The sequence below is a fragment of the Genypterus blacodes genome, unplaced genomic scaffold (genome assembly GCF_046128005.1).
Source record: "Genypterus blacodes isolate CSIRO-AG114 ecotype Tasmania unplaced genomic scaffold, CSIRO-AGI_Gbla_v1 ptg000064l_1, whole genome shotgun sequence".
Taxonomy (NCBI): Eukaryota; Metazoa; Chordata; class Actinopteri; order Ophidiiformes; family Ophidiidae; genus Genypterus; species Genypterus blacodes.
The window spans coordinates 1,165,001-1,181,391 of record NW_027466876.1 but is presented as its reverse complement, the minus strand read 5'-3'; the positions used below and the strand labels follow the sequence as shown (position 1 = coordinate 1,181,391).

Sequence of the window (16,391 nt, the reverse complement as noted above, 5' to 3'; positions counted from 1 at the left end):
ATACAATTCTCAGATCAGATCAGAAATTACTGAGTGTGTGTATTTTAGACATCACTTGCACTAATTTCTATAATCTTCATCGTACTTCAAGTGTTTCCTGTTTCTATTTTGCGACTCACATGTATTTGTTTTTGTAGACCTGGTTAATAATAGACTTCTATTAGCTTCTATTTTCAGACTCACTTACATATGCTGTTGCTAGTTTATCAAAATTGTAAATAACCAAATCTTTATTAAGTGTTTAATGAAGAAGACTACTTTTCCTATGCTTCCTCTCTCTCTGTGTTTAGTCCCCACTCTGTGAAATTGTTGGTATTCCCTCTTTGCTTGATGTCCAATCAGTTTAAGGCCCAACCTCCATCAACCAATCATCTTATTGCTGTCAGACTTTTAAATATCTTCCTTTCTGCTTCCTCTCCAGCTCTCTTTCAATGCAGTTATGCCATGTCTCATCCATCCATCTCTTCAGCTTCATCACCACCAGTGTCTAGACTATATCGGGTGAGTCATCCATTATGGCTTCATGGGGATACCACCCCGTGAATACCACTTTACTAATGGGGTCTAATCTTGTGCACACACACACACACACACACACACACACACACACACACACACACACACACACAAACATCATTTTGCTTCGCCTCAGACGAGTGTTACCTGTGTCAGCAGGTCGAGGGGTTTCCCTCCCAGGGCGTGTGGGAGCTCTCTGCACCTCGTCGACAGATTGAGGATGGCCGTCGCTGCCATGTGGGCCGCCTCCATGTCGTGGGTGTAGTCGAAGCTGCTCTTACTGCAGGTGCTGCTGGCGCTGCTTCCCCCACCTCCTCCTCCCCCGCCCCCAACTCCTCCACAGCTCAGGCTGCTGCTGCTGCTGGGAGCGTAGCTGCTGGTGGTGCTGCTGGCAGGGCTCGACGTCTTACAGTACCGCTTAACTGCAGCCATACAAAACATGCACACAAGCACGGTTGGTTAGATGTGAGAGGGACAATGACGCAAGAGTTCACTACACAATCGATGGACTACAGTGCAGGGTTAAAACTTGTTGCATGCAAAAATATGCAAAAGAAAGACAAATCACTGCAAACCATCTAATGTGCCACACAATTGAACTGGCAGTGGCAAGAAGGTTGTGTTTTCACTTGCATTCATTGGTTGGCTGGTTTATTTGTTTGTTGTTAGCAGGATTAGCAAGAGTGGAACATGGCCCAGGGAAGAACCTATGAGATTTTGCAACTCATCCAGAACCAGGGCCACATCCAATATTCCTTAACACTGGGAGATAACATATTTTCCCACGTTTTATTAATTTCATTAAAAGTAAGACATATTTATCGCATGATAGACTGTGAAAAAGGAAAATTGTTATTCGTATTATCTTCAGGGCAGCGTGGTGGTGCAGGGTGCTGCATTTTGCACTGTTGTTGCAAATAAGCGTGTGGGATTGAGCCCTTATCCATGGTGAGTGGCCTTTCAATGTTCTCCCCATCTTAGTACGTAGGATTGAATACAAATACAAAGGAATCATTTTAGAACAACATTTTAGCACAAAGCAGTGGGATCCCAAAAAAAACAGCCCACATATTGTGCTAAATATGTGCAATACAATATGTGCGCTACTGGATTTCAGTTGGTCTTCACTTGTTTATGGAAGAAATTTCGAACGCAATAATAGTCCTGACTTGATTGGATTGATATTGGTTTGCGCGGAAGAAAGTGTGAGTGACACATCAAAATGACAGATAGAGCAAATAGAGAGGAGCGACACCGAGAGGAGTGAGAGTGACGGAGGGAAACTGAAAGACAATATGATGGATGGAATGAGACAAAGTCAAAGCGGGAGCAATAGAGATGGCTTTTAGAAAATGAGACAGGGACGGCCATGGATACTTAAGAAGCTGCACGGACAAAGAAAGAGGGAGAGGGACGTAGAGACTGAAGAAACTAAAAGAGACACGGAGTGAAAGAGAGAGACTTTAAGATGAACGGATAGAGATGGAGAGAGAGTAAGGAAGCGAGATTTTCACAGTGATCAAGAGGGGACGTTCTTGGGACAAAGATGGAGGGAGAGACAGTGACAGAAGAAAGGATGGACAGATAGATGGACGGACAGATAGATGGATAGAGTCATTACAGAGGGATGGAGTTCAGACACGTCGTCTAGAAGCCTCCCTCCTGCCTGCGGCTCACTAATGGCTCCGAGCCAAAGAAACAGGGTTTGCCTCCATTATCTCTCTCCTGTTTCACAATCCCTCCATCTGCACCACCTCCCTCCATCCCCCACCCTCTGCTCGGAGGGGGCAGGCTGTTAGCATGGCATTTCCATAACTCTGCTCTGCTTTCACTTCAGCCATGTGGAGAGGCGGAAAACACCGGCGTTCTCAGTATTATGACAAAGAGATTACACAGAGTACTCGCTCTCCCTCTCTTTCTATGTGTGTGTGTGTGTATGTGTGTGTGTGTGTGTGTGTGTTCTTGGGCTTTTATTCTCACAAGAACAAAATGTTCTCCTAGGATGGAAAAACTAACAACAAATCTTCCTTTATTCTGGAGAAAAGCCTTTATTCACAGCCTTAATTTGAGTAAACACCTAAGTAATGGAATATCTTTTGAGTTGGAGGATTGCTAGATGAGATTTCTTTTTTTACCCCTTAATAGAAAAGAAATCTCAATGAAATGGACAATTTTGAGTAATATTTGGCACATGTAGTCCCCTATGACAACGGTCTACAGTGAAAGCCCCAGTATACTTCATATGAAGCGGAACGTTCACACGTCTCTCTACCTCTGATACCTCCCCTGTCTCTAATTGGTCCAAATATCAGATGGCTGTTTGGGTCGCAGGTAAGACGCCTGCAGCAGACCCCAACTTTTGTTTTGATCCTTTCACCACTTTCTCTGTTGCTTAAGAAAACTCAGCATTGGAAGAAAGATCATCCTGACTCCTGGAATGGACTGTACTTATGTAAATGTTGCAATCCTAAGATGAAGGAACTATCTCCTCCTCCTCCCTCTTTCCCCCTCTACATTGACTTTCAGGCTAGTTTGCATGCTGTTAAAGGTGAGTGCTGTTTGCTTTGTAGTTTGGGTGAACTGGCCCTTTAAAACTCTCGATCAATATCCTGTTAAGAAGCAGGTCGACATTAAGAAGCAGTCGACTCTGCTGGTACCTACACTGATGGATGTGTTCTCTTTCCGTACCATCATATCCCTTCGGGGAGGTGTCCCGACCGTGGTGGGACTTTGGGGTGAGGCCTCGTTTTCCGTAAGCGCCATGCTGGCCGTCGTAGCCCCCGTAGTCGTAGCTGGTCTTCGAGTATTTCTCCAGCTCCTTGGCCAGGTTGGAGCGTGGCGTGCTGGTGGGAACGTTGTTTTTGTAACCGTACTGAGGAATCTCCAGCTGCTTGACGAAACACATTGGCCTGGAAGCAAAACCAGATAGGACGAGGCTGTGTTTTTATGTTGATATTTTCACTTCATTAAACTGGCAAATGATAATAGGACATTATGCTGACAGTTAAAACACAGTGCCTCAGATCATAACCAGAAACAGGAGGTGAGGACGATTTGAGCTGTGATCATTTCTCTGCACCATTGGGCATCCCTACATTCTGCAGCAACACTTTAAAGCTGGATCCCCAATCCTCCAACACAACTCAGCATGGCACACATTCACATTCAGAGAGCTGATTGAGAAAGTGAGACGCCCAGAGCAGGGAAATGTTGAGCTTATGTGCTGACGATTTCAATTCGTCATCCTTTATTAAAGACATTTTTGTAATATTTTGAAGAATTCTGTGTCGAAGGACTGGGCTCCATATTGTCTGTTTACTGCATCATTTAGCAGCTTATGAGTTAATTCAATGGCAACACATACTGTAAAATCTGTAGCAGTTTCTTCCCAACAGGAGACGGGACAATATTTAAGTGAAAACATGGCGAAGCATAATACAAATAAATAAATAAATGACCAAATACCAAAAGCTCATTTTAAATTCAAAGCAAGTTGTTAAGAGACACACCAGTGCTCCTTCAAGCTAAATGAGTAAGAGCACCTCTTCACCGAAGGCCTCAGTATGCTTCAAACAAAGAGCCTGTAGTCTCAAAACTCATTTCCGACTATAGAGGGGACCAACAAACCTTTCAGCATTGACCAGATGTGTGAAGTGCGAAAGTAATAAGGGTTTTAATTTCTCGAAGCTCTCTTTTTTTTCCATTCTTCACATAAGACTCTATTTGCCATACACATTAGACCATCAGACTAGACAGATGAAGGTGAAGAGAAAGCTCTAAATAGATTTGATCAGAACTAACAAGGATGTCTCATGCTCGGGATCCACAACACTGCATATTTTCCATCTGTCACGAGCTAATGGATAGGAAAGAGTTTGGGCATGGACCCTGATTTAGCTAATACGATGTTTGTAGAGCAGGAACAGTAGTAAGCATGTTTATGTGTTTTGGAACCATCTCATTAGAATCAGTTCAGCTTTAGGTCTTCACCATCATATTGATCAGCTGTAAACAACCAGGATATATGTGGTGGACTGGTGCAAGTCCCAGTTTAAGTCAGACTGTGTGACCCAGAGATGGACGGTACCTGAGGACACGGTCTGACGTCTGATTGGTCTTACTGCAGCTGTCAGTCGAATGGCTCTTCTCATGGACCTTTGCCATCTTCTCTGCAGCAGCGATGGGACAGCCAGAAAGACTGGGGGAGGGGGGCGCAGCACAGTGGCTTGGTTAGATACTGGTAGACACACATGTTCACACACACACTCACACACACACACACGTATACACATGCATGATCTGGCTATGAATAAAACAGAATAGTTCAGCTATCGGAAGCAGATTTGATATGTCCTACTTTGACTGGTTGTAAGACTAATGAGGGTTTGAACGGTTCCTCATGTTTGAACTGGTGTGCCGGGGGTTGGCTGAGAAGCAGACTGACTTCACATAATGACTCGATACTAACTGGTTTCCTTGACAAGGAGGATCTCAACCTTACACACAGTTTGATCAATTATGTGTGTGAAGTTACATTCCTGGTGGAGATCTGTAGTCTTTTGGATGATGATCATGTTGATGGTGTTTGTTTGTTCTGAGATGGTTCCAAATGGCTCATTCACAGTCTTATTCTATGATTGATGGTTATCACACACACTTTGATCGCACAAGCACGCGGTGACAACGAGGCGTGGACCTTTGTTTCTGTGATAAAAATGCCATTTCGAGTGACGCAGACATTCTAAACCCAGGAGCATCCTGCTGTGAATCAGAGGGCCACTGTGCCACAAACTGAATCACTCCTGAACAATAAACCAGATGATCGACTGGCCGATTACTAATAAGTTTACTAGTATACTAACTGATTCATCATTGGTTTATTTCCCAGATCATTGACTGACTGCTTCGCTGCTCCACTGAATGATAACTAACCGTTTAACCGCTTCAAAGGACTCAACCTTCTCGTTTACTGGTTCACTGACTGACTGGATGAGTAGCTAATTGATTGTGTCATAACCTTTTAACTGACTGGTTTACTGGTACACTAACTGGCTCCTTCCTGGTTTGTCTGGTGAATCGTTTAAAGGCGAAATATGATTACGCCGTAGACCGTACATGCACAACAGGAGTAAACATTAAGTGTAATCATAGTCTGAAGCAAATCTGCCGACTGAGGAGATGCACACTGAGAGCTCATACTTCCATTAAGACGTTTACATGCCTTGTTAATTTACAATCACATAATCTAGGTCTGCTACTCCGAGGAAGCATACTGTGATTTGTGTCAATTTAATAATCACATTCCGGTGCATATATGATGTTTTAGACATACCGCCTGATTACTAGCTCACTGGTCGACTGCTTGGTTGCAAAACAGGCTGACGGGATCCCTGATTACTGATTACCAACTGGTGTTGTGATTGGTTCACTGGATGATTAATTATCAATAACCTGATGAGTTGACTAAGAAGTTCAACTGGCCATTCCACACCAAATATTTTCTGAAAAGGTTTTGGAGGATTTTTTAGTTCAATGTTTTGTTTCTCAGAAATGTATCACATTTTCTTATGCATAAGCTCCATAAGCTCCATAAGCCTTCAAATTGTGCAAATATCGTTCTTTGTATACATTGTGAACTTCGACAGCTGTTTGACTATGGGCACTGCGATGGAAACAATAAAATCAGTTGTTATCCTTGTTTTACCTCCATCTGTTTCCAGTGTTTCAGTTCATTCATTTGGTCCCTTTGCCAGAAGGATCGTTTTAGTTACATTTCTTGCTGATGTCCAGATGTCAGAGTTGGTGTGGAATGGAAATTCGGTCGTTTGCACATTTGCTTACTAGCTGCTGACTTTTTGCGTGATTTAGGGTAAAATTACTGAAGAAATGTGGTTTCAAAAATGAAAACTTCCTACTTCTCTTTATCTTTTCACACACACACACACACACACACACACACACACACAATATATATATATATGTAACAGCATACACACCCAGACAAAACAAATGAATGGATGAGAAGTGTGTGTCTGTCTGTATATGTGTGTGTTTGTGTGCATGTGTGAAAGACAGACCAGCACAGCAGCAGCAACTTCTGCTGCCATCGCAGTGTTACCATGGTGACTGCCAGACATTAAAGCCGTGCAGGCTGGTAGCTAGCAGTAGCTTAGCTTGCTACTGCTTTGTTTCCTCTCCCAGTGGAGCTGTGCTACATAACACACCCTGCAGCTACGTCTGTGTGTGTGTGTGTGTGTGTGTGTGTGTGTGTGTGTGTGCACGCGCTGTGATTCTCTGTCTGCCAGCACACGTGTGCTGCTGTCTGTGGCTAATTTGTAAGTGTCTGAGTCTGTGTGTGTGTTCCCACAAGACTGCATGTGCATATTACAAGGCTGTGTATGTCTGTAATTTGACAGTGTGTGTGAGAATGAGTGTGCATCCTAATCACTTTACATAATTCCAAAATATGCATGTTGGTATGCGTGCGTGTGTGTGCGTCGTTGTGTGTGTGAGGCCTGTGTAGGTGCCAGCGTCTGTGCTGTGCTCTGCCTGTTAAGCAGCTGAACTGCTGGTGTGATGCAGACACACCTTCACCTCAAACCTCATCCTCTCCTGCATGCACTCTGACCTGGAAATGTTCCAAAACATTTCTGTGTCAGTCTCATGTGAGAGCGTGAACCAGAGTCGACTTTCTGAGTTAGAATTTGCTGGCTCAGGACCTTCCAGATCACTGCAGCAGTTCTCCTGGGAGCAACATTGGCTGCAAGTTTCCCAAGTGGAGCTGAACTAAAAAGCTAAACTCAACTTAAAATCACAGCATAATATAATCAAACTTTGTCAAGTCGTCTCGTTTCAAGCGTTATCAATTTTTTCCCTGAGATACTCAATGAAACAACCAACGGGGGGAAGTAGCCCATTACTAAAGCTGCTGGATTAAATACAAGGTTTAGGTCATGGATTCTCTTTATGTGGATAATGGCAGGTATCCCTGACTGCAGCAGTGGTATGTGTGGAAAAGTCAAGTGAGGAAACATAGAAGATGAAAAGGAAGCATTGACTCAACATCCATGAACATACTGTATCTATAACTCAAGGTCATAATGGCAGTGTGCTACGGAATCTAGCAGCAGTAGTTCAAGGCAACTTGACTTGTTGCTGTTGTGTCCATGCTGTTTTCATCACGCCATTTCAAAAATCGATGACAAGCACTGAACCAGCATTTATGCTCTGATAGTTGTCCATACCTTAGGTCTCATCAGTAAAGATCAGTGAGGTTCTCGCTGCATAGACTACATTGTTCTGTGTTTAGGTGTTGGATCTTTGGGTTATTTGGGGTTTGTGCTGCAGAGTTTCAGAGCTGCTTTGATGAAGTGTTTGGCTGTAAATTCTCCTGAGGCCCTCACATATTATAGACACATATGGAACTCCTGTGTTTGTTTTTTTTGCTGTTCTGCTTCTCTTCATCTGTCGGTCTGGTGTTCGTGTTGGATCTTACTGTGATGAATGCTCAGTTTGGATAGTCAGACGCTACCATGCTACCGTCAAGACCAAGAACCAAAATAAAGGAAATCAGCTGTAAAACTTTCGAAATCTACATATTTTGGACAATTGTTTTTCAGGAAGCCATCTATTGCAAACTGGCAAACCACCACTGAGCATAGAGGTTCCGTTCATGTAATTAGAATTACTTCAATACTTCAATGAGTCACCTGGTCCAATGTATGAACGACTCAGAATTCCATTTTTCTGCCCACCGTTGGTTTAGATGAATTGAAGAAGCTACTTAGATGAGCAGTAACATTTAGCAGCCTTGAACTACAACTGCTAGATATCCAATGATCTGGACAAATGATGCTGAGTAAAGTTGATCTACAGTTGAGTTGCGTAATCTTTGACGCAGACATCCAACCCCTCCACACCCACCCTCTCCACAACACAAACTCATTTCTCCTGAAACTCAGCCACGCTGGCATTCACATGCTGGCGGTGTTATTTTGACTGTTAGCAGCCCAGGCTGATGGCCGCTCACTCACCTCCGATGCGAGTTCCTGTTGCTATTGACATGACCCCGTCCAGAGCAGCCAGGAGTAGGGCACTTTAAAACATTTTCATACATGGCAAGGACTTTGACAGACAGGAAAAAGTGAGAAAGACAGCGAGGGGTTAGGAGCTTCAGCAAACAGTAAGGCTACCATGGTTAGGCATGCACAGGCTACAGCTGCACCACTGACACCACACAGTCGCACAAAACGCCACCAAATGACCACAACTGGAGCAATGAACACGGGAACAAGGATTCAGCTTCACGGACACAAATGATTAGCTTCCTCCACCATGAAAAACCAAGTGCCAACAGCGGAAAGTCACTTAATGTCAACTTAGTTCCAAAAGACATTTCAAAGGGACAATTATCCAGATTTCCATGTCCAATGTTCTTGTTTTAATTTAGGAGACAATTTTGAAGTTCATGGATCCACTTTGAAATTCTTTGCTGCAGCAGCTTTATGCGTGCTGAGTGAACACAGGTAATTTTCTGTACTTTCTCTCCTCAAAAGCCAACTCTCCTCTGATTGGCCAGCTGTGTTAGCCCTTAGCTGGCACCACCGACTGACTGCGACACATGGATGCTGGCCAAACACTCCCTCCCTGATGCCTTGGTAGGTGTATCTAACCAGATGTCAACTAAGTATTACACAATAAATCTTCGATATACTGCAGCCATATGGGTCGCACCGATTCTTCATGGTGTTCATGTTAATCAGCAAGAGATATCAAGAACAGACGTCAGGCAAGTGTAATGAACAGGATGAGAAGAATGTAAAGAAAGAGAGAAAATGAAGAAAGTAAATGTCTGCCCGTAAAACTACAGCTACAAAAAGACAATGAAGCTCTGTTTGGTGCCACAAGAAACCTTCAGACCATCTATGAACAGTTCTTTTGTCTCCACTGACTGCAAAAATCACCAAGTGCGTTCACGCAAAATAAGAGTCATGCAGGATGGATGCAGGATGGCAAACAGCTAACAGGTCCAACAAGTATGAATTAAACAGTGATTATTCTTCTTAAATTGGGTGAAAAGTATCTGCCTGTAAAGAAAATTGTACCTTTCTCCACTAAGGAATTTGGTTTGAGGAATTTCTCAAAGCTTGTGGGCAGAATTTTCACTTGTTATGAAGAAAAATAAGAGCAGATTGCAGTTTTACACCTACAGTGATTTCTCAGAGGCAGATATAACGCGACCGGTTGACTAAATCCTCAAGGGTCAGAGCCAAAGAACCACAATGTTTGACAGCTAAGCAAATGAACCATAGCTAAGAATTTGGAAACCCGGTGAAAAAGACCAGAGACAGAGGAGGACAAACCTTACCAAACCATACTAAAAACCTGTTTGCCTTACATCACCTCATCATGTCTGTGGTCTTACTTCTAGTTACAGGTTCCACTGACTCTTCCATCAAACAAAGGTGTAACACAACCAATAAGCTTCAAGCTGTCTCCAAAGCTGCTCCACTTCTGACAAATGACTGCATAATTAAAGCTACAATCTGCAACAGAAGACTTCATCGTGCACTAATTGAAATGTCTTGTCCGGCGGTACGTTTAAAAGAAAAAAAAAAGCTGGATATGTTAGCAGTAACACATGGCGGCGAGGCAGAGGGACCTACTCTCAGGAGGGACGCGGTCTTTGTGAGGACACCCAGACAGGCTGCGGTGATGTGGGTACAGGCCGGTCACGTGACCTGTCCCGTCACAGCCCGGCGTCGGACACTTGCTCTCCTTCTTGTCGCCCCTGGAAGAGTCTAGAAAGAACAGGGAGCTGGTGTTCATGTCAAAACTGGGCCAGAATGCTGCAGTTAGTGCTACTAACAGTACTAACAGAGACTACAGTTCTGATGTCACGGCCTTGAATATCTGAGCCGTCCAACCAGAGTTAATATCTAAATGACGACCAGATGAGAAAAAAGCTGTGGATGAAATGCAAACTCTATGCATTGTGTGTGTTATATACTAGTGGTAACTTGAGCTGGAAAGTGAATTGTGCCTTCACCCTTATAAGAAACCATGGAGGTCAATTAATTGCATATATTTCTTACTAACTTTTAACTTAACATACATACATTACATAGATAATCTGAAATTTGTATAAATATAAATCAATAATCACATATTTGGATTTGTGTGTGTGGGTTGTTCTTTTCTACCTTTAGGGTAGTACGCTCTCTTCGACCCATCATGGTGCATTTTGGACTTGCGTTCTTCGGCGGAGCTGCTCTGCCTGGGGCTATGCTCCCCGTGGCCACGGTGATGGTGATCCCGACGGGCTCCCATATGCTCTGAGGCCATGCGGTCCCTCATGACCTTTGCCCTCTCTGATTCCAGGGCGATGGCTTTCTCCAGCAGGGACAGGTTCCCCTTGGCCATGTCAAAGGTCTCATCTGAGCGGTCGGAGGCCACCGACGTGGTATCCTCATCACCTTCTTGGCTGCAGCTAGGCGGGTAGCCTCTGGATGCCGGGCTCAGCTGCTCCTCAAGCTTCATCAGGTTCACCATGTCGGAGTAGCTACGCTCCAGAGGCCTGGGGTCGTCATGCAGTCCCTGCTGGCAGCTGTCATACCTGTGTGGTAGCAGGAGGGAGAACTGATAAGCCGGCACAGGCAAAATGCTGGAAAGTTGTGGCTGGATATATTTGGTTGTATTGAATGTATTATCAAAGCCTGGTTTGTTAGTAAAATTGTGTTCTGGTCGTCTACATTGGTTTGCACTACAAATGAGAAGTGTGTGCTAATATCAATAAAGAGGATATGTTTGATTTTGTAGGCTGTGAAGGCAGCAGATCCACCACATGGTGTTTAGTTCAAAAGCTCAATGCACAAAGCAAATTAGATAAGTAATAAGCATCCAAACAACTCTGTAGAACAAAGCGGCCTGCTTGCTATGAATCTGCCAATCAGCATCCCAATTTGGACTTTGATCCAGATTCAAACCTAGTCAATTAAAAATGTATTTGCCATTTGTTAAAATATCAAAAAAAAGTTTGAGCTTTGGAGATCTGAGGACTTTGAATGACTTCTAGTTCATGCTGCAATGTTTTATCAATGTCAAATGAACTTAATACGGTGCAAAGATACATAAAGATGTGAACCTCTGGAGTGTGAATGGATGGCCAGATGCCTGCTGGTCTGCTTGGTGGTGGTGTTGGTGTTGGTGTTGGTGTTGGTGTTGGTGGTGCAGGCTGGGATGCCCTTGGCGATCAGGCAGCTGCGTCTCACTTAGCTTCCGGGCCAGATCAAAGCACTGATTCCTCAGACACTCCAGACTGCTGAGACAGACCTCCTCTTCGCTCTCTTCCGCGTGACCTCTGATCCCTAGAGCACACCGGCCATTGGTGTGACCGTGATCCACCATGGAACCTTCTGGGTAACCATCTTCGGGCAGCATGACACCGTGGCCCTGAGCCAGGAGCTTCAAGGAATCCACTGTCTCCCTGACCACATCACTGTCCAGGTCCACGCTCAGTTCACCTTTCCTGTCGCCTTGCTCGCTGCAATCTTCCTCATCATCATCATCATCCTCCCCGCCACTGTTGGAGGAGTTGCTGTTCATCTCAGATTCGGTCATGGCCTGGTAGGCAGCATCCTCAGCGATCTTGCCCAGGTTAAGGAGCGACTTGGCAACTAGCTCATCGTAGTTGTCGTAATCTTCTGCGGGTCCGTGGCTGGGACCGATGCTGCAGCTGTTGTTGTTGTTGTCATCTTTGTGAATTGGTAAAAGCTTTGATTGTCCACTGGGTTTATAGTGGTTCTCTGTCAAGAAAAAAAACAAACAAAAGCCTTCAGGCTTTATAGTGTTTGAGCAGATTAATATCTCAACAAATCCCATCTTCTATCGGAGCTAGTTAGTTCCTCTACGAGAAGACAACGTAATGCAGCTCATACAACTACAATCAACAAAAACACTGGAAAAGCTGATTTCCAATGAAAACTATTTGGTGTTTTAAAAGACTCTATGAAAGACAAAAATAACTTCATAAGATGGAGCTTCTTCTGTGTATAAACTACTACATAAATAGCAGGTAATTAGTCTCTGGATAATACATGTAATGGATTCATTTTGTAGACAATACAACTGTCTCCTCAGTTAATATGCCTGAATATATTAGCTGCAGCCCACCCAATTATTAGCCCCTATTTACTCACTTACAAAACATACAACCCAGAGCTACAGAGAACAACGCTGCTCTCCCGCTAAACCATACTGTTGATTTTGGGGACAGAGTCGGCGAATGAGAGCAGAGAAATGAAAGGGGAGTGTGAGGTGCTCCGATTCAGGAGCCATAAATATCCTCAGGAGGAGAAACCGAGGCAGAGCGCATGTGACACATCCACCCAAATGAGGAGGTGAACAGGGAGGAGAGGAGGGTGTTGGAGGGAGTTGATAACTCAGCAGAGCTCCTCTCTCGATTACTGGTGAGGCGCTGTCAGAAGCAATTGAGGACACGGGGGGATGAGGGAGACGCAGGATGGGAGCGAGAACAGAAAGCATCTGGTCTGCTGGCGATTCTGCTCAGCTGCTCTCGTCACTTCCCCTCTGTGCTTAGACCCAGAACAACACCCAACTATATTCACCTTCACCAGAGAGGCTGTGTTTGGTCCCGTTTGTCTGTTTGTTCATTAGCAGAATATCTAAAAGAATTTAAATTAAATTCAGTGAAAGATTAGACCTCGACCCAAGTTTTGTTGCAGATCCAGCAGCACCGCTATCAAATCGATTATGATCGATTATGATCATGGTTAATTTTCATTCATTTTGACATATTTTTTATCAAAGCCATTTTACTCTGTCCTCTCCTTGCATGCATCACCGCCAATTGATCGTCATTTGATATGTGATTGGGTGTATCAATTTCCTGTAATTGGTCAGATTCTTGTTGGTGTAACTTATTTGACATTAAGTGTGATGAGTCACGAATGCATTATGCTGATGAGGTGAGCATTTTAGAGGAAAAATGGAAAGAGATTTCTCAGCCATGTTTCTTAAGGCAGAATTCCAAATTATTTTTCTTATTTCAATATATGCAGAAAATAAGCTGCAGCATACTGCGCATACTCACATCTTGTTAATTATTTTGTCTGATTTATGTTGCAGCAAGATTTTTGTCAGTGCCTTTGGCTTTTTGCAGGACATTTCAAAATAAAAGCTAAAGAAAATCAAAACAGGAGGCAGTTACTTTGTAACAAGGATGGAATTGGGATAGTTTTGTAGTTTTACAGATCAGTTGAATATCAAACAAAACTATGGCAGCAGAAGACGTGCTGCCTTCAGACGGCTGAACGGCAGAACGAAGCTTCTATAAAACGCAGGATTGATGAGTTACCACCTTCTCACAGCATCCGTTTGAATCGTTATGAATGATCGGAGGTGTAGATTACTTAACATTCATCATGCATAACTAGCCCTCTTTGTTTGTTGTATCGATGCTTTCCAATCCAAGTCTCAATCCTTCATATTTTCCATCTCTGTCCGGCTCTACCCACACCAGATGAACAAAATCTGAGAGGCACGAAGTCTTAATTAAGTGAATTTACCAGGATTAATTACTGTTGTCATTAAATTAAAAAACGGAATCCTGCACGATATCGTTGGTTTAGAACAAACAAAGAGCTACGCAGTTTGTTTGCGACCACACTGAGACCACTTCCTCCTGAGTCAGATGTAACTGGATGAAACCACACCGGTGTGAAAATTGGTTTATCAATAAATTTGGTATTAATGTGTGGCGCTGCTCTGTTGGTCAGAAACTCGAGAGAAACAGCAAACTTACCGTGCCGAGGATTCTGCTCTTCCTCTTCCTCCTCATCCTCCTCTTCCTCTTCCTCTTCCTGATCCTCGTCATCCTCTTCATTGCAGTCTTCCACTTCCTCATCCTCCTCATCCATCTCCTCCTCTTCGGGATGCCTTCCTCCCATTGTGGCCTCCGTTCTTGCCACCTCCTCCTCCTCCTCCTCTTCGTCCTCACCCTGCTCCTCCGAAAACTCATCCTCCACCTCTCCATCTTCTCTCTCCTCCTCCTCCTCCTCCTCCTCTTCCTCCTCGTCCTCCTCCTCTACCTCGCCCTGCTCTTTCCCCTCCTCCCCCACCTCCACAGCTTCGCTTTCGTAGCCAGTGTAGGCACCTGCATCGTCATCTTCCTCCTCCTCACCTGGGGAGGAACTGAGGAATGGCCTCCTCTTGGCGGCTGGTTCCAGTGGCTGTTTCTCCAGAGCTTTCCTCTTCTTGGCCAGCGGACAGCCATAGACACTGAGGTGAACATAAACACATTAGATCAACACCCATCGTTCTACACAAATCACCTTTACAACTTCATCCTTGGATTGTTCTCAGTTGGGTTATGGCACATGACGTGACACCCATGATACAGGGTGCCACACAATTTTCACATGGACTTGGATGCTTGACAGAAACCAAAAGTCAGAGGTCACAGCTGTTTGTATGAGGAAGGTCAAAGGTCAAGTTATTGGTATAGTGTATGCGTTAATAGGCCACAGAATATTTGCATTTGCTCTCTAAGTTGCCCCCTGAATACATATAAATGCAGAACCTATTCAACCTGGGCCACAATTAGGCAAATCCCATTATAGTCATTAACTGTTGCGAAAATTCTGCTTTAATTGCTCCAAAACAGCGAGAGCAATTATACACTGCTTTAATGTGGATTTTACAAAATCAATCGGTCTATTTCCATATGAAAGAACCTATTTTGTGTCTGGAGGGCAGGTTGGAGGAGGTGGTTGTCTGACTGTGGCCGTGTTGTGTTTGTCTGATAAATCTGCAATGTAAAACAACGTTTTTGACTCCAGTGACTTTGTCACCATTGTCATTTTAATTCACTGCCACTTATCACTCTTTTTTGTAAAATTCCAGGGATCACGAAATAATGGAATATTTTACAGAAGCGATAACAAAAAAACACAAATGAGAGATATTTTGTTATTAAGTAGTAAGCAAAAGTGACATTTTTGTTTTTCAATTAAAGAAGTATTATTAGTATGATGAAATAACATTGTATTAATAGAAGAAGGAAATAAAAGACAAAGAAATGCGGGACAGAAGGAAGGAAAGAAGGAAGCACAGAAGGACAGACAGATGGACAGTCTGTCTGCTATGATTACAGTCTGGTTACTATGGTTACTATCTGGCGTTATGGTTACAGTCTGGTTGTTATATTTAGAGCTTGGTTTTTGTGATTACAGTTTAATTGCTATAGTTACAGCTAGGTTATTATGATTACAGTCTGGTTACTATGGTTACAGTCCGATTACTATGCTTTTGGCTATCTGATGTTAGGGGTACAGTCTGGTTGTTAGGGTTACAGCTCTCTTTTTCTATGATTACAGAATAATGGCTATAGTTACAGCTTGGTATTGTGATTACGGTCTGGCTGCTATGGTTACATTCTGGTTGCTATGGTTAAATCTGGTGTTATGATTACATCTTGGTTATTCTGATTACAGTCTTGTTGCTATGGTAAAAGTCTGGTTACTGTGCTTACAGTTCAGTAAATTTAATGATGTTGTAATTAGTGAAGTAACATCAGGTCTTTGACAGGCACTTTAACATGTCTTAACCACAAGTGTGAGGCACTGCACCCAGTAAATCTGAGGAAAAAGAGGTGTAAATGTGGGACAACCAGCTGTCGGAAACACACACTATCTTCCGACTTTTGGAAATTGGGCAATTAAACTAACCATGCACCACTGTACACTGTTCATATAAAGATCACTTTCATTTAAGAGTGTAGAAATGGTCTGATCGATATAATCACAGTAACAATGTGTTCATTCCTTCACAAAATATTCATGATATACCATGAATGC

The 16,391-nt window shown here is 43.5% G+C and overlaps 1 protein-coding gene across 1 annotated transcript in view; it reads right to left on the bottom strand.

The window, feature by feature from the left end:
- The window catches only part of myt1la (myelin transcription factor 1-like, a), a 42,955-nt gene that overhangs the window by 17,582 nt on the left and 8,982 nt on the right, over positions 1 to 16,391 (bottom strand). The window contains exons 4-13 of the mRNA XM_076154911.1: positions 14,690 to 14,814; positions 14,339 to 14,599; positions 11,689 to 12,320; positions 10,719 to 11,082; positions 10,182 to 10,316; positions 8,550 to 8,640; positions 4,604 to 4,714; positions 3,205 to 3,425; positions 1,092 to 1,094; positions 664 to 938 (exon numbers count right to left, since the gene is read on the bottom strand). Of these exons, the coding sequence (XP_076011026.1) occupies positions 664 to 938; positions 1,092 to 1,094; positions 3,205 to 3,425; positions 4,604 to 4,714; positions 8,550 to 8,640; positions 10,182 to 10,316; positions 10,719 to 11,082; positions 11,689 to 12,320; positions 14,339 to 14,599; positions 14,690 to 14,814 (2,218 nt within the window). The remainder of the gene's footprint in view (positions 1 to 663; positions 939 to 1,091; positions 1,095 to 3,204; positions 3,426 to 4,603; positions 4,715 to 8,549; positions 8,641 to 10,181; positions 10,317 to 10,718; positions 11,083 to 11,688; positions 12,321 to 14,338; positions 14,600 to 14,689; positions 14,815 to 16,391) is intronic.